The sequence below is a fragment of the Zalophus californianus genome, chromosome 6 (genome assembly GCF_009762305.2).
Source record: "Zalophus californianus isolate mZalCal1 chromosome 6, mZalCal1.pri.v2, whole genome shotgun sequence".
Taxonomy (NCBI): domain Eukaryota; kingdom Metazoa; phylum Chordata; class Mammalia; order Carnivora; family Otariidae; genus Zalophus; species Zalophus californianus.
Window position 1 is genome coordinate 42,499,498 of NC_045600.1, and position 17,885 is coordinate 42,517,382.

At 39.2% G+C, this 17,885-nt stretch overlaps 1 protein-coding gene across 6 annotated transcripts in view; it reads right to left on the reverse strand.

Moving 5' to 3' along the window:
* The window catches only part of TMEM260 (transmembrane protein 260), a 67,929-nt gene that overhangs the window by 6,258 nt on the left and 43,786 nt on the right, over window positions 1-17,885 (reverse strand). For 4 of the 6 annotated variants that reach the window (XM_027570446.2, XM_027570445.2, XM_027570444.2 and 1 more), the window contains 6 exons: window positions 17,507-17,676; window positions 15,166-15,337; window positions 12,012-12,160; window positions 4,746-4,922; window positions 2,316-2,369; window positions 508-598 (listed from right to left, as the gene is read on the reverse strand). In XM_027570446.2, coding sequence (XP_027426247.1) covers window positions 508-598; window positions 2,316-2,369; window positions 4,746-4,922; window positions 12,012-12,160; window positions 15,166-15,337; window positions 17,507-17,676 — 813 coding nt within the window. The remainder of the gene's footprint in view (window positions 1-507; window positions 599-2,315; window positions 2,370-4,745; window positions 4,923-12,011; window positions 12,161-15,165; window positions 15,338-17,506; window positions 17,677-17,885) is intronic. The other 2 variants (XM_027570448.2, XM_027570449.2) reach the window with 2 other exon arrangements.

Genomic DNA, 17,885 nt, shown 5'->3' on the forward strand with positions numbered 1-17,885 from the left:
TTCCAGAGGCTGCCTGGACTCCCCCACCTGTGGCCCCTTCCTCCACCTTCCAAGCCAGCCACCCAGTGCCTTGGAATCTTTCTCTCTGCCCTATGCTTGCATTATCACCTCTCCATTTCTGCCTCGGACCCTCCTGCCCTCCTTCTTAGAAGGGCCATGTGATTACACTGGGTCCACCTGGATGATCCAGGATAATCTTCCCACCACAAGATCCTTAACTTAATCACACGTGCAAAGTCTCCTTTGTCATGTAAGGCTATCCATCCATTCACAGGCTGTGGAGATGAAGATGTGGACATCTTTAGGGAGGGGGTATCACCGGCCAACCACACCATTTACTTTAGACATTATTTGTGGTACACAAGTAGTTTTCCATTTATACCGCTTTATAAAGCCAAATAAGACTAGAAACGACAAAGTAAAAACTCTACTGTGATACACACTCCCCATTCCAATCACTACCACCTTCCCACCAAACATATTTATAGATATAAAAGTGTAACGTACGTTATACGCATGAGTGTAGAGTTGAGCCTTCACATTCGAAGGTATGTTTGCAGTTTCTGCCAGGTTAAAGATGAAGAATGGTGTTTTCATCCTGGGAATTGGGGCGGGGGGAGGGGGGAACCTTCATTAAAATCATGTTGTCAAATTTCACATTTAAAGCTATATCTGCCAGATTTCCCACCAATAAAGAACATACAAAACACTTTATTATATACTTTTTCCTCTCTCATATTCATAGAAGTGTCCCCACTGCCAACATGCTGCATTCACACCGCTTGCCAAAGCTTTTAGGAAAAAACTTAAGTTCATCGTCACGATTATACATCAGATCTCCACCAGATGTACGTCACTGTCATGCGAGAGCAGCTGGGAAGGGGGGGTACTTGCTGAGTTTGTCAGCACAGCCCTGGAGGTACCCATTGCAATGGCTCATGCCATGTGTGACTGGTTCCTCAAAGGTAGCTAGACTCTTTGACCACATGAACACATCCAAATTGTCTTCAGCAAACCCATTAAATCAATACCTGCCTGAATAATGACCTGCTTTCTTCTTTTATGTGATTTCTTCCCCAGCTTTCCTACATTCAGTCACAGTGAAGAACTGTGCAAACATACAGGGGGCATCTTTGATCAGTTCTTCAAAGCAAGTGATTGTCCCTATAACTAGGCTGATCACTTGCAATATGCTGTTTTCTGACTTTTTCAAGAACACTGCTGCATAAACTGCAGTACGCCTATTTTTGTAATTGCTATTTTGAAGCTCTATTTCTTGACAACTTTTTAAAAACCTCTTTAAACTTATGTAAATCCCTTATATCATAACTCAATCCTCAGTGCAAAGCAGTCTGGCTCAGAGTGGGCCCCCTTCCTTCCCTGAAGGAAATGCTTCCCAGGTACTTGGTCGCCCCGTCTATATGCCACTGAGGACTTTTATATTATAGTTAGGCCAAAGTCTGTGAGTGTTAGATATTTTGAATATTTTATTTATTTTTTTTGAAGATTTACTTATTTATTTGGGAGAGAGATTGAGAGAGAATAGTGGGTAGAGGCAGAGGGAGAGGGAGGGAATCAGACTCCCTGCTGAGGGCGGAGCCCCACGTGGGGCTCGAACCCATGACCCTGAGATCACCACCCCAGCTGAAACCAAGAGTCGGATGCCTAACCGACTGCACCACCCGGGTGCCCCAGTATTTCGAATATTTCAAAATAATGACAGGAACCAGAGCCTCCAGAGCGTCCCTGTGAAGTGTTCCATACAGGAACAACAGGAAAGTATAACATCTAGCACATCTGTATTCAAACCTCTTTTAACAAGTCCGTCTGCTCCATTAGACTGTAAGCTCCTTGAGGGTAGGAACTGTGTCGTATTCATAGGTGTAGCTTCCAAACACGGCATGGTGTCTGGCCTCTAGGAAATACTGAGTAAGTGCTTACATAATTAACTAGCACATTACCCGTGGATTCGGGGCCTTATCAACTTCTCCTCAGTCACTTTCGTTTAGTTGAGGCAGGAGAGCATCGGAGCAGAGCAGTGTTCCTGAGTCGGGCGGACGCGAGTTCCAGAGTCTCTCACGGGTCGCTATTTGGCTTTGGACAAGTAACCTCTCTACCTCCAGTTTGTCCTTTTGTAAAACAGGGATAACAGCGACTTCTTTATAGGTTTATAGGTTGTTTTGAGGGCAAAATGAGATTATGAATGTACAGCCATCAGCACAATGCCTCAAACAAAATGACTGCTCGTAAATGCTATTTTATTATCACCACTGACCCCAAAACTGACTGCAAACACAAAAGTGTGGGCTAGTCACCTTGCTTGCCACATCTCTTCGTCGGCCACAGATTCCCAAGAAGATGGATCAAACCTGCAGTTACAAGAAAACAGTGACATTTTTCTGCCAGCTACGTTTATTGCTACGGACATGTAATCCCTGTTTATAATCTTACAAGGCAAATAAAGTAGGTTGGATCTTGAAGGACTGATAGGGACCAAAATAATAAACTTATTCTCCTAGAGAAGTCTGATCACTAGGAATTTGAGCGTTTGGTAAATGTGTTCTTAATCTGCATAATGAGCCCCAGCGCCCCAGGGGAGTGGACGAAGGATTAGTGGGAAGAGGCTGGAGGCATCTGAAGAGCCTGCTGTTCTTTAAGAAGTGCTAGATGCGTAATGGGGCAGAGGCGAGGCCTGGGTCGCTCTACGGATGCGGCCAAGAGCCAAAGAGCTGGGAAGCAAGGCGGTAAGCCTGAGAGAAGGGGCTCCTGGCTTTGCTGACATCATTGCTGGAGCAAGGATGCCATCAAAGGGCACTGGCTGAACCATCTGCTGAATTTTTCTCTCTCTTAATTAGACTTTCTTATTGTGTCTCTTTTGATGGAATGGACATAGCAAGTGGTGCTGGGTGCTTGTACTTTGGTCAGCTGTTTGCAGAAAAGGTTATATTCTTTCTTTTCTTTTATTTTTTTAAGTGAGTTCTATGCCCAACATGGGGCTCCAACTCACAACCCCAGGATCAAGAGTTGCATGCTCCAATGACTGAGCCAGCTGGGTGCCCCAGAATAAATTATTTTCTAACTTTTCCTCACTGAGTGCTTTGATACAGACCTACTTATCCATCTCTGGTTGGTGCAATGTGGTCTGTTTGCTCATGAATGGATCCAAAACCCCTTTGTAGCATTTTTCATATCATCTTGCCTGTTCTTGAATTATAAGCAATAATTATCGAATCTTTAAATAATTCGTAACTTAAAAATAGGCAAGGGAGGCACATTTCTATAGATGGTGACTCAATTTCCATATGGGAGAGAATCAGCTCTGTAGAGATGCTTATTGGAAGACTGATCATGCCCCAAACAACATGAGCAGGCTAATGACGAACTGTGAAGAACAAGTTACTCATCACAGGCCAGTGTCCCCCAGAGAGAAGTTATCTGCCATTCCTGAAGAACAACAAATAGGCTAAGTTCATGCACTGTGCAACCTATCACGGGACATAGAGTACCTCATAAAGCTCTACTGCAGTTAATAGATGTCTTCCACTAAGGGGAACCCTCCTACACTGTTGGTGGGAATGCAAGCTGGTGCAACCACTCTGGAAAACAGTGTGGAGGTTCCTCAAACAGTTGAAAATAGAGCTACCATACAATCCAGCAATTGCACTACTGGGTATTTACCCCAAAGATACAAATGTAGGGATCCAAAGGGGTACGTGCACCCCAGTGTTTATAGCAGCAATGTCCACAATAGCCAAACTGTGGAAAGAGCCAAGATGCCCATCGACAGATGAATGGATAAAGAAGAGGTGGTATATATACACAATGGAATATTATGCAGCCATCAAAAGGAATGAGATCTTGCCATTTGCAATGACATGGATAGAACTGGAGGGTGTTATGCTGAGTGAAATAAGTCAATCAGAGAAAGACATGTATCATATGACCTCACTGATATGAGGAATTCTTAATCTCAGGAAACAAACTGAGGGTTGCTGGAGTGGTGGGGGGTAGGTGGAAGGGGGTGGCTAGGTGATAGACATTGGGGAGGGTATGTGCTATGGTGAGCGCTGTGAATTGCGCAAGACTGTTGAATCACAGATCTGTACCTCTGAAACAAATAATGCAATATATGTTAAGGAAAAAAAAAGAAGAAGAAGAAGATAGCAGGAGGGGAAGGATGAAGGGGGTGAAATCGGAGGGGGAGACGAACCATGAGAGATGATGGACTCTGAAAAACAAAATGAGGGTTCTAGAGGGGAGAGGGGGTGGGGGGATGGGTTAGCCTGGTGATGGGTATTAAAGAGGGCATGTTCTGCGTGGAGCACTGGGTATTATGCACAAACAATGAATCATGGAACACTATATTAAAAACTAATGATGTAATGTATGGTGATTAACATAACAATAAAAAATTTAAAAAAATAGATGTCTTCCACTTTCAGGGTGCGAGACAGAGGATGATGGACAATATGGCATCATGAGAGTTGGAAGTGGAAGGTGCCATGCCCCAAATTGTTGGGAAGCCCACTCAACCACAGCCCCCCTTGCCCTCCCATCTCCCTACTGTTCTTCAAACACGAGGACAAGAAATACATGTTCTCTATTATGATTTGCATGGGCAGCAAGTAACTAGTATTATAGTATTAATACCTAATAAAAAATAAAAAATATGCATGGGCATCTCAAAATTTAGTAAGCACACAAAACCACTATGCTCTGATGAAAAATACAGCTGCTGTTCATACCTTCCATATTCTTCGGTCCAGTTATAGATATTTCTTGTAAGTTTAATCCACTCCTCAGGGTTGAATACAATCTCTGAAGGAACTAATTTGTCACAAGAGCCCCAAGGCCACAGTGAATAATTCTTTTTCCAGGTTGGGTCACCTTCATGAATTCCTATGCAAACAAATGTTTTTTTTCTATCGAAAACAGAAAAATACATGTATTTTTAACTCCAAGTTCTAAATGTTAATAAATACAATTCACGAAGGGTCATTTTTGGCTCCTTAAACTGTTGTTACCAATAAATTATTTGCAAAAACCTTCTGGCTTATTTAAATCTTTCCTAAACAGGATGTTTAGAATTTATATTAGTGTAAAAAAACTGTCTGGGGGGATTTGGGGGTGGAAGTTAACAGACATAAACGATAAAAACCGATCTGTTCGTTAACATTGTAAGAAATCACTTGACAAGCATCGTTGGAGTGACAGTTTCTGTGGTCCTGTCTCACATGTAAACAGACACTTTGACACCTTTTTTTTTTTCATTTTACAGGTGGAAATATAAGGCTGCATTTGATTCCCTACTTAGAAGTAATGTCTCCTTCCTCAATTCCCATTGCACTTTATTTTTTGTCTTTTTTATCATTATTGTATTGTGCTTATTGTTTCCATTCACAAATCTCCCCGAATAGCCCAGAAGCATCCTGAGGATAGGCTCTCTATCTCTGAATTCACTCTGAATTGCAAATAGCACAATGCTTAGCTAATACACAATATATGCTGAATAAAATTAGTTAGGTTGAATAAACTATTAGGAGCTTTGAATCCTGCAAAAATTAGGAAAAGAAATGGTTTAAATAAGCTTGGTTCAAACTCACTATAATTGAATAGTTCTATTCCAATTTGTGGTGTATGCCTGAGTAGCTATTACTAAGTGCGGAGGGTGGGGAAGCATATTAGAAGAAATTACTTGAAAGTAAAAAACTGCATGAACTTTGAAACAAGATACTTTTGGCTTAGATTTTAGATTTTCCCCTATCGCTTATGACCTGTATGATTTGGAGGAAATTACTTCACTACCTGTGTCTAGTCTCCTCATCTGTGAAATGGGTATAACCCAATTAAGATTAAATGAGGCATCTGATACAAAGTATAGTATTCGAACATTAGAAGAGTTCTGGTTCTGGGGAAGACGGAGTAAGCACACTCTCCCGTCTCTCCCACTGCATACCAGATTTCCTCAACAGAATGCATGGAATCTGAGGACTCTGAAAAGTAAATGGTGTAAAGAAGGATGGGGAGAGATACCAGAATTCTAAGTTCTACCAAACCTGTGGTGAGTTTTCCATTTTTCCCCTTCCAGTATTGCCTTGCCTGGACTCAAGGGAAGCGTAAAACCCGGAACTACATACCAAGTGAGGACAAAAAGAGCTCCAAGAAAAGCCTGGGGAGGAGGAAAGGGAACTCAGTGGAGAGCAGAGGAAATGTCCTGGCTTGCCCCCATTCTCTTCTTCCCCAGGCCCCAGGCAGTACTGTGCCGGCAACGAGGCAGCAGTACGACGACGGGCTGGTTCCCACAGTTCGGAGGGAAAGAAACATTGCTCTCTAATCAGAGGAGCTGTGGTTGCAAGAGCTGGGAGCTAATCCTCACGGCTCTTTACCTCTCTGTGTCCTCTGGCAGCCTGGTCCCACATATAGACAGTCACAGGAGTGGCAGAAGAGGGAGATTAAAGAGCCAGTTTTCTGGCCAGAGAACTGGAGAGAAGGCTCCAAGGAGGGGGAAGGGCCAGGGTGAAGACAGAAAGGAGGGAGGTCAAGAGAGCCATCCCATAAAGTTGTGTATGAACTTCTGGCTTATCTCTGAGCTCAGCATGCATGGATCTGACCCTTAATAGACTTTGAGAAATAAGCCACTGGACAGATGGCCACCCAGGTCCCAGAATGCATAATGGGCAGCACACACAGGGATTGATTCAGATAGCACTGCAAATGCTTTGAAAACAGAACCAACACTGGAACTGTAGGCCTCAGATGGCAGGTCAGAACTTGCAGCCTGAGATTTACCTGACTGACGGTCTGTTAAACAAACACAACAAACAAAATCACCATTCTCCTTAGGATTTAAATAAGGCCCAAATATTCAAAATGTCCAGGATACAATCTAAAATTATTTGGCATATGAGGAACCAGGAAAATCTCAACTCACAATGGAAAATGCAATCAATAGATGTCAATTCCAAGATGACACAGATGTGAGAATTGTCAGACAAAGACTTTAAAATACCGATTCTAAGCATGCACCAACAAGTAAAGGCAAGTACTCTTGAAATGAATGGAAAAATAGAAAGTCTCAACAAAGAAATAGAAGATACAAAAAGGAACCGAATGGAAATCATAGACCTGAAAAATACAATAATGGAAATTAAAAATTCACCAGATGGGCTTAATGTTAAGTCTGGAGAGAGAGACAAAGAGAGACAGCTGGCAGGCAGTGAACTTGAAGACAGATCAAGAGAAATGATATAATTTAAACCAAGAGCAAAAAGACTGAAAAAAAATGTACAGTGTCAGGCACCTGTGGTCTAATGTTCACATCATCAGAATCCCAGATGGAGAAGAGAAAAAATGTGAAGCAGAAAAAGTGAAGAAATAATGTCTAAAAAGCTCCCAAATTTTGTGAACGACACCATCTAACAGATTTAAGAAGCTCAGTGAACTCCAAACAGATTAGATTCAAATCCATGCCCAGATACACCATAATCAAACTGCTAAAAACTGAAGACAAATACTCTTGAAAGCAGCCAGAGAAAAACAACATGTTGCACACAGAGAGCAATGATTTGAATGACTGTGGGTCTCTCCAATAGAAACCATGTAGGTTAGAAGGATGCAAAATAACATTTTTTAAGTGCTGGGGGGGGGGGGGGTGCGGGAAACAAAACAAAACAAAACGAACAACCCAGAACTTAATATCCGGAAATATTCTTCAAAAACAAGGAAGAAATAAAGAAATTTTCAGATAAAGGAAAACTGAGAGAATTCACTGCTAACAGTCTTGCCCTAAAAGAAACGTTACAGGAATATCTTCAGATGGAAGAGAAATGATACGAAAAGACAACTGGACTATCAAGACCAAAAGAAAGGCGATGGATCTGGTAAATATCTGGACAAATATCTTAGACTATTTTTTCTCTTAAATTTATTTTTCTCTTAAATTTAAAAATGTATGTGTGATAGTTGAAAACAAAAATTATCACATGTCTAAGATATATGACAACACAACCAAAAGTGGGGAGGTTAAAGGGACTTATATGGCAGCAAATTTTGTATATTCCACTTGAAGTAGCAAAATATCAATCCTGAGTAGACTGTGAAGAGTTCAGTATGTATACCGTGATTCCCAAGATCAACTGTAAAAAAAAAAATTTACCAAAAGACATAGTAAAAATCTCAATAAATAATTTAAAATGGAGTACTAAAAAAACCAAATTTTCCAAAATAAGGCAGGAAAGGGGGAGCAAAAACCAGAGGGAACAAATTGAGAGCAAATCATAAAATAATAGACAGACATCTAAATATGTCAGTATTTACATTAAATGCAAATGGTCTAAATGTACCAGTGAAATGGTAGTGTCAGAATGGATAATAAAATATGCTATCTACAAGAAACCCACTTTAAACATGATATAGGTGGTTAAAAACAAAAGGATAAAAAAAGATATACTATGAAAACACTAATCAAATTAAAACTAATAAAAAACCCAGAAGAATTCTTTTTTTGTAAATACAGAGAAAGATGCAAATGTCACTCAATGGCATTTTCAGAAAATATGAGGACAACTTGACATTTATATGCCAAAAAGAAACAACAATAAAAAAAACCCAAGAACCTTGTCTTAATCCCCTGCCCCTTATGAAAAGTAACTCAAAGTAGATCATTGATCTGAAATGTAAAACATAACATTACTAAACTCCTAGAAGAAAACATGAGAAAATCTTTGTGACCTGGCATTAGGCAAAGAGTTCTTGGATGTGACACCAAAAAGCATGATCCAAAAAAGAAAAAAGTATGATCCGTAAAAGAAAAAACTGATCACTGGATTTCATCAAAATTAGAAAACTTTTATCTGCAAAAGACACCTCAAAGAGAATAAGAAGTCAAGCTACAAACTTTATGAATCACATATTTGACAAAGGATTTCTACCTAGAATACATAAAGAACTCTTAAAACCCAATAGTTAAGAAAACAAACAATCCAATAATCCCATCCATATTCACACACAAACTTGTACATGAATGTTTAGAGCAGCTCTATCCCCAAACTGAAAATAACCCAAATGTCAAATGCCTCTCAACAGGTGAATGGATAAAGAAGAGGTGGTACTACACCTCTACAATGGAACACTACTCAGCAATGACAAGGAATGGACTATGGGTACACACGACTTGGATGGATGTCAAAGGCGTTATGCTAAGTGCAATATGCTGGCGTCAAAAGGTTACATACTTTATAAATCCATTACATCACATTTTGGAAAAGGTAAAACTATAGCAATGAAGAATAGACCATACAGAAGGGAGTTTCTGGGGTCATGGCTCTGTTCTGTATCCTGACTGTTGTGGGGGTTACACAAGTGTATACATGTGTTAAAATTCATAGAACTATACATCAAAAAAAGATAAATTTTACTTCATGTTAAAATAAAATAAAATAGTAAGTGTTAATATTAGCTTCCTTCCTTTTAAAAAGTACCCATTTAGAGAGCTTTCATATGATGCTGATGGTTCAATGCTTGGGGAAAAAAAACTCTATCAAGTGCCTTTCAATTGTTCATGTCCTCTGATTTAGTAATTTCATGTCTGAGAATCTATCCTAAGAATTCAAACTTCTACCTCCCGCAAAGAAAAACTATACACACAAAGTCATTTAATGTAGTCTATAATTTTATGATAGTTAAAAATTAAGATATGTTAAATATCTACTAATAGTTCCATTCCTCTATTATTAAAATATAGTACATGTACCTACTAAAAATATTTACAAAAAGTGTGTAAAAACATTAAAAAATGGTTATATGATATTTAGTGAAAAAACAGGATTCTTCTGCTTTATGCTTTCAATTTTGTAAAAAATATGCATTTTTGATTTATTTGTATTTCTGAGTGATAGAACCATATTTTTTCTAGTTTAAAAAAATAATTTCTTATTCTATAATGAACAATGTTACTTTTTAAACTAAAAATTTTATTTAAAAAACTGGTATCAATAAGCAACATTAATCTTGAGGCCTTGGTTAATCAGATTAACAAAAATTGATGGCCCAGAAAGTTCATCACCATGCTATATTATAATAGCCAAAGACTAGAAACAACAAAAATGTCCAAAAATAGAGTATTTGTTAAGTCATTGTGCATCTATATAAGAATATTAAACAGTCAAGAAGTGATGGTAATAAAGGCACTTTTCGGAGTACATGGGGAAATGTTTATGACATGATATTAGGTGAAAAGAAACTGAACAGGAAACTAAATATGATCCCAGCTAGTGCAGTATAAGTGTGTGAGAATGTATGTGTTTGTGTAAGTAAATAAGTGATGGTAAAACTGGAATTCCAAAAAGCTTACCAAAATGTTAAGACTATGACAGCTGTCTTAAAGACAGATACTGTTCTTCTTTACACCTACTTGTCTGTATTTTTTAGAGTTTCCAAGGATCATACAGCATTTCCATAATGAGGCCAGGCCTCGACCCCATCTATGGGATAACGCCCTTGACAATCTGGGCCCCGCCCTCCCTGAGCATCATCCCTTCACCTAGCCCTCTAAGCCCTGTGCTCTACACTTACTGGGCCACCCCCAGTTTCCCTAGAGCTCAGCCGGCCCTTTCCAGGACTTCACACAAGCACTTCCCTGAATCAGCCTTCTCCCGCCCACTTGGCAAATTCCTACCTCATCCTTAAGTCTCTAACATTTTGTCCATACCAACACTGCCATGCTTCCCGGATGACAATGTAATTTATCTGCTTCATATGTCAGGCACCACCCGAAACCCTCCCTGAAAGTCTGCAACAGCAAGAGGCCATGCCCAAGCAGCCGTAGCTCGTATAGTTGTTGGGGCATCTTGGCCACTCAATATTTATTAAGTAAATGTGGAATGAATGCCCCCAGGCAGAATTAACTGCTTCTTCATCCATGCTCCCAGTTAAGTCATCCATTCAGTAAACACATATTGAACTGGGTATCACACTTGACAAAGCTTGGCTAATATAGAGCTTACCCCATTATATTATAGCCAGTTCAATGCATATCTCTGTATAGATGCAACTAGATTGTGGTCTCTTTGAATTTGGAACTGAGTCTCCCTTTACTGCCAAGGCCTAACATGAGCTGGAACATAGTAAATTCAATAAATGTTTGTGGGGTTGAATTAAATAAAATTCACCCAAAAAAATGCCTCTTTACGGATATTAATGGCTCTTGATATTTTATTCCAAAATAGAACAATTAAATGTTACTCTCATAACACATTGATACTGATTACTTATTACTTCATGAGCCATAGTAAACTTCAGCCTCTGAACACCAGAAGTACCACATTATCATATTCTTAGTAAGGGATAATTTAACTTTGGAATTTAGAGAGAATTTCTCAAGTTCCCTTTATAAGAGAATAGAAATTACGAAACAAGTTTTCTTCACACTCTGGACAATCCAAAGCACTTCATGGTTAGGAAAAATGTTCAACACTATACCACTGAAGGAGTTATTCATTCTTGACCTTAACTATGAATAATTTTATATTCTTAAGTACAGAATTCACAATTCTCATATGTTATCTTGGCCAGCGTTAACTGTAGGTGTTTTTCTTATTTACAAAAATGCCTTATCCTTTATTAAAAAAATCCTTAAGCTATTTTTATATAGTTATTATTCCTGGAAAACATTTGCTTTACACTTAAAAGGGGGTCCTGGTGTTGATCGGGGTAAGCTGTAATTGCTTGCGATCCACCCACAATGATTTCAAGTAGACAGGCATATCTCCAATTTCTCTGAGTTGTACTAAGATCTTATTTGCTATTCTTGCTAATCTGTCTTTATTTTTCCTTTACCCAGAACAATAACATTTATTTCTGCCAGGCCTCATTTATGCACAGATATTCAATTTAATTACAAAGATAATCTCACTGGTGACAGGGAAATAGGTGTAGAAAATTGGTCTTTTGGATGAGGCACAGCTGCTACATAAACAATTTTAGAAAAGCTATTATATGAAAAGAATGCTTACTGTTTGTTTATTTCAAGAAAATGATAAAGATTAAATGTGACCATTCCACTAGGTAATATTCCTTCCACAGGATTCCACCGGTCTCCAGGAAAGCTGACACCTGGTAAATGCTTTGCCATCTTGGGTAAATACCACTCATAAGTCATCATCTATCAGAAAAATAACAAATGATGTCATATTTTTTATATACTTCTTAAAAAAGAATCAAGTTTATCAAGTACAATGAAGAAGTTCTACGATGTGGATATACTTGTTAAACATTAACATCACAACTCACATATGTGACACTGACTTCTCCTCTAATGACTGAAAGCTTGGATTTCATTTCTTAAGCTGTGACTATTATTAGTAACATAAGCACCTGGTTTGATCTCACCTCTGTGCATTTGGCGGACTACCCAGAATGACCTTTCCCCATTCTCCTACTAGAGAATGTGTACCCAACTTTCAGACCAAGCTGAAGTATTACTTCTCTGTGATGCCTTCCCACTCCCGCCGCCCAGTTCCACAGCAGAATGATATGCTCCTACAGCACTTTGCACCTTACCTCTGTCACAGCTCTGACCCTACTCCTTGCTAGCCTGTGAGCTTCTAGAGGGAAGGGACTGTATGTTTTCAGCTCTGTGCCTCTGCACCTAGCATGGTGCCTGGCATTGAATGGTTCTCAAATTCTGTTTGCTGAAGTGAAATGTCTAAGGTGGCCAGACTAGAAGACCTGCACGAGATACAGAGATGTGTCATTATTCTTTCGCTCACTATTTACTCAAGAAACAACTATTGCTCACCTGCAGTGAAGAAGATAAAGTCTCTGCCCTTGAGAAGCTCAACGTTTGTGATCATCTAGACCTCAAAGAGAAAACCCTTTTTGGCTAAATTATCTGAATTTAAGAGTATGTCCAAATTAACTACATATCCTTACGTGTTCTTTTGGTTAAAATAAATCATTAATATCAGGAAAAATCACTTTTTCTTAAATCTATACCTACCTATACTTTTATATGTACAGATTTACTTTTTTTTTAAAGATTTTATTTATTTATTTGACAGAGAGAGAGACAGCAAGAGCAGGAACACAAGCAGGGGGAGTGGGAGAGGGAGAAGCAGGCTCCCCGCAGAGAAGGGAGCCCGATGCGGGGCTCGATCCCAGGACCCTGGGATCACGACCTGAGCCGAAGGCAGATGCTTAACGACTGAGCCACCCAGGTGCCCCAGATTTACTTTTCTTTTTAAGACTCCTATTTACACTTGCAAAGCTTTGTTACAGTTTAGATATCATCTTTTGAAAATTATGCTTATGTTTTACTTGCTTTATGTAATTTAACTAGAAATGACAAATTATTTTTAATCTAGGTGTACATTATAAATACTCAAAAGATACTTACTGAATTAGATTTTATTAACCAACAGTTTCAATTCTTGGGTATATTAACATTAATTCTATACCTTCTATATGCTATGACCTCAATATTTCTCATATGATTCTCAGAGTAACCTTATTGTGTGAGAGTAATTACATTAGACACTGCTGATTGTCCACTGAACAGCTAATACCCTCCTCTTCCTCACTCACACAATCCTGACTTCGATCATGTCCCCCAGGGCAGCGATATGCTTGGGTCTGGTCTTTCTCCTTTGCTAGAAAGTAGTTTAGGAGTGGGCATATGACCAAATACTGGTTAGGGGGACCCGAGGGGAGGTCTGCTAGGGGACTCTGGGACACATGTTACTCTCAACAGAGAGAGAGGATGGTGCGGGGAGAGAGAGAGAGAGAGAGAGAGAGAAGAGAATGGGAGGGGAAGGGAAGGGAGCGGAAGGGAGAGAAGGAGAGAGGCACTTTGCTTCATTTTAGGATGTGATGTTTGGAGCTGGGCCTTCATCAGTTCAAGATGGATGTAGAAAAGTCACCCCAGAACACTGACATCATTGAACTGCTCATATTATCCAGCCTAAAACCTCCTATCTCCAGACTACTTCTTATGTGAGATTAAAAACCCCATAGTTTAAGCTACTCTCAGGTATTTTGTTTCTTGCCTTCAAAAGCATCCTAACTTACATGATGATCATTTCCATTTTATAGATCAGGAAACAGAAGCTCTGAGAGGAAAAGTCATTAGCCCCGCGCCGCGAATCCTGGCAGTGACAGAATGAGGACTGGATGCAGGTCTAATTAACTTTGAAATCCATGCTTCTGAATGATAGTTGCCGCCGTCCTAAAGCAGTACTTAAAGTCATGGTAGGGTACCACATTACCGACTAACAGCCAGCTTTTGTCAGAAACTAGACTGAAGATCAAATTGATCAATTTGTATAGATGATACAAATGCAAACTGCTTATAAAAATGTGTAATGTGCAGATTTCCCTATATTTGCAAATCTGTTTATATGGTTTTCTTCCAAAAATTCAAATTATTCATTCATTCAACAAAATTTATTAAATATTGTGCTTAATAATTTGCTCAATCAAACTAATTATAGTATTAAGATTAGTATCAAGAGGAGGAATTTCTCTTTCCCTGATGACTGCTCTAAAAACACCAGAGATAGATTTGTTCCTTTTTAGGTATTTATGGTTTAAATTATAAATCTTACAGCTTAAGTACATTTCTTCTTTTCCGGAAGACCGTTTTAATAGACCTGGAAATTTTCACAAGTCCTCCACAAACATATTTTTGTCATAAGACCAAAAAGTTTACACACAAATTCTATAGCAGAATCGTGGTTAATAATTTCTATTTTGAGTGAAATGTTTACTCACCTGCAGTACAACTTATTTTATATTCAACCGAATGTATTTTAATCCTGGGACCAGTGGGCAGTATTAATTTGAATGGCTGGGTTGAAAGAATGTCAAAGAACTATTTAAAAATAAATTTACAATACAGTACTTTCACGGTTTGTCATGTGAACTAGAGACTTAAGATTATTATTTGATTCTAACACAAAAAACATCAATTCTTAAAACAGTTTAGATGAGAAGGAAGCAATTCATATGGCTTATACTATTAGTTAAAGTAAACAAAAGAACATGATATATATTCTATCTAAGAGTAACTGTGAAACCTGTACCAATCTGCCATTAAAAATTCGTTTAAAAAATAATTCTTTTAAAGCGATTACTGTTACTATATTCTAAGTATATTTCTTATATACTTACTTCCTGATCCACTAGTGAAATATCTGGTCTCAGTCCCTCGCAATAATGCATGTAACGGAGAGAATTGCCTGGCAAATCTCCTCTGAGTAAGATAATTGCATCACGAGGCATAGAGGCTAGAAGGTTCTTTGCAAATTTATCAATCACATAGTTGGTCCTTTGGTCACAAATGCTAAATAAAAGGATAAGGAAACATTAAAATAGCAACATACTGCTACAGTTTTAACAAGAATGGGTTTATTTTCTGCTGCAGTCTTTTCCCATCACACACTCTACATGTAGTGCTTCAAAGTATTCTAATTTGTATCTTCTAAGAAGATGCATATATTTGAAAAAAGGATGCCATCATCTGAAAGAAAAAGAGAAGGGACTACTTGTGCAACTAAATGAAAATCAGTGTACTGCTTTACTTCTGGAGTTTATCATCATTTCTATAAAAAGGGAACTGGTTAGTGCTCAAGAATAAGTCCTTTTTTTCTCACCTAAAAGGACATCTAATTTCACTAAAAAGAAGTAAGGCTTCTGATTTCACTTGAAATTCAAGGTAATTGCATGTCAATTCCATTTAGACCAAAGAGATTTTCAGAAATGAAAAAGGAAATCTGCCAGTTTCTAGCATAACTTTGTATAGCATGCATCTGACTCTCTTGCATGCAAACTTGAGCCTTTCCACCACTTCCCCAAACCACAGGCTCCCTGTGGTCCTCTCTCCCTTCTAGATGGAGAAGTCATTAGAGAATGAGACCAATAAGAAGGAAGGGAAGGAAGAGTTGGCGGAGTTGTTTACTTCTCTCCAGGCATTTTTTGCGAATGCGAACAACAGCAGTACAACTCCTTTCAGTGACAGAGTGGACATTCTGACTTCAAAGAAAACTGGCATGAACTCTGAGAGCTTCCCATGAAAAAAAGAAAAAGACTACAAGAGAGTAAAACCATCAAAAAACGGAACAGGCATTGTCCTTCCTGTCATTATCAGGTCTGTTACATGTAATGGTTCTAAGAAACACAGTCTAAAGTTGAATCACTGGGCTAGCATCACAAAGCAAATGAACACTGCAAAATATTCACCCGTCTTTGTGATTGATGCAACTGCTTCCTACTGTGATTCCCTACTTTGCAGGGTGATGCCTCACATTCTGCCACCTAGCAAAGTTGCTATCTATTCCCCTGGGACAAACACAAGAATCAAAACAATATAAAACAGCCCAGCTTGTACAAGCATCCCTGGTGTTGAACCTGGCTTGCCCTCAAGACCCAAGTCAGAAGCCTGGGATAAAACAAACTTGGGAAACACGGTGGGCTTTGCAGGCCCTTGTTGAGCCAGCTATGGAGTTGTATCTGGGACATGCATCCCCTTTCCAACAGACCTCTTGGTGATACGAGCGTCCTAACACTGGCTCTACCCTGGTATTATAAAGCACATCAGTTTTTAAAGTTAAGTTGAAAGGGGAAATTCAAGCGCCTGGGTGGCTCAGTAGGTTAAGTATCCGAATCTTGGTGTCTGCTCAGGTCATGAACTCAGGGTCCTGAGATTGAGTCCCTGCCATCGGGTTCCCTGCTGAGTGCAGAGTCTGCTTGGAATTCTCTCTCTCCCTCTGCCCCTCCCCTCGCTTGTGCTCTCTCTCTCCCTCAAATAAATAAAAAAATCTTAAAAAAAGGGGGAGTACTGAACCTTTTAAAATACCAATCAAATCTCACTACAATGAAATTCCAGTGGACTCTTCCACTGCTGTAATGTTTACTCAATACTGCTGGAAATAAATGAACTATCATCTAAAACTTGGACATGTTTTAAGCCAGACTGATTTTCATTGGCAAGGTTATTCAACAGATTTTGAAAAATATATGTAATATTCATAATGCATAAGGGTTAAGGAACTTTTAGAACTTTAATTATTTCAAAATAATTAATACTCACTGCTATGGAGGAAACTAGATAAGGGCCAGGTGTCACTCAAAAGATGAAATCTTCAAAGCATAGAGGAGAATTATTTTAGGACATACAAAAAGGCCCAAATGTCTTTACTCTCCATCTAAGTGGTATTTTAGATCACGGACTTTTATTACATCCTCCAGATCCTACCAAGTATCTCTAGGATTCCTTAGAGGAAAATATACAAATAGTTTATATGTCCCACCCAAGCCCTTGTTTGCAATGCCCTGAAACCACACATCGCTCATGCTGAGATTCTGTTCAAAAGTTTAAGCAGCGCTGCATTCAGACTCAGCTGTCTCACTCTGAAAACCAGGGGAGGTTAAAGGTGAAATAAAGCCCAAGACTCTAAGTATCTAAGTGTTTCTTGCTTGAGTGCTACTTTTCATAAAAATAAGCACGTGTTACCTGAAATTAGAATATATTTGGTAAATTATAAAAAGAGCTGCTGAAAGCCATTCCAGACACTGAAGCCCACTAGTGTTCAGCACTCGGTTACTCTCAGAAGCCAGTGTTGCCAAACCGAGGCCAGCGAGGACGGCCACCACCGCATTGCTCTGCATCCAGAATCTCTCCACCTGTGACAGAGGCGTGCAGACAGGACATCCAGCTGACTGGTTTAGGCCATCAATCGGGTACTTGTCTATTTAACAAAGACATCGTGTACCCCTAGCCGCTCAGGCCCGCGGTCACTCAGGTCTCGTTTGTGGACTTCCCCAATCCAACTCCGTGTCACTTTATTTTTCCATTTTCAAATACTTCTCATTTCCAGTTTGACACACGAATC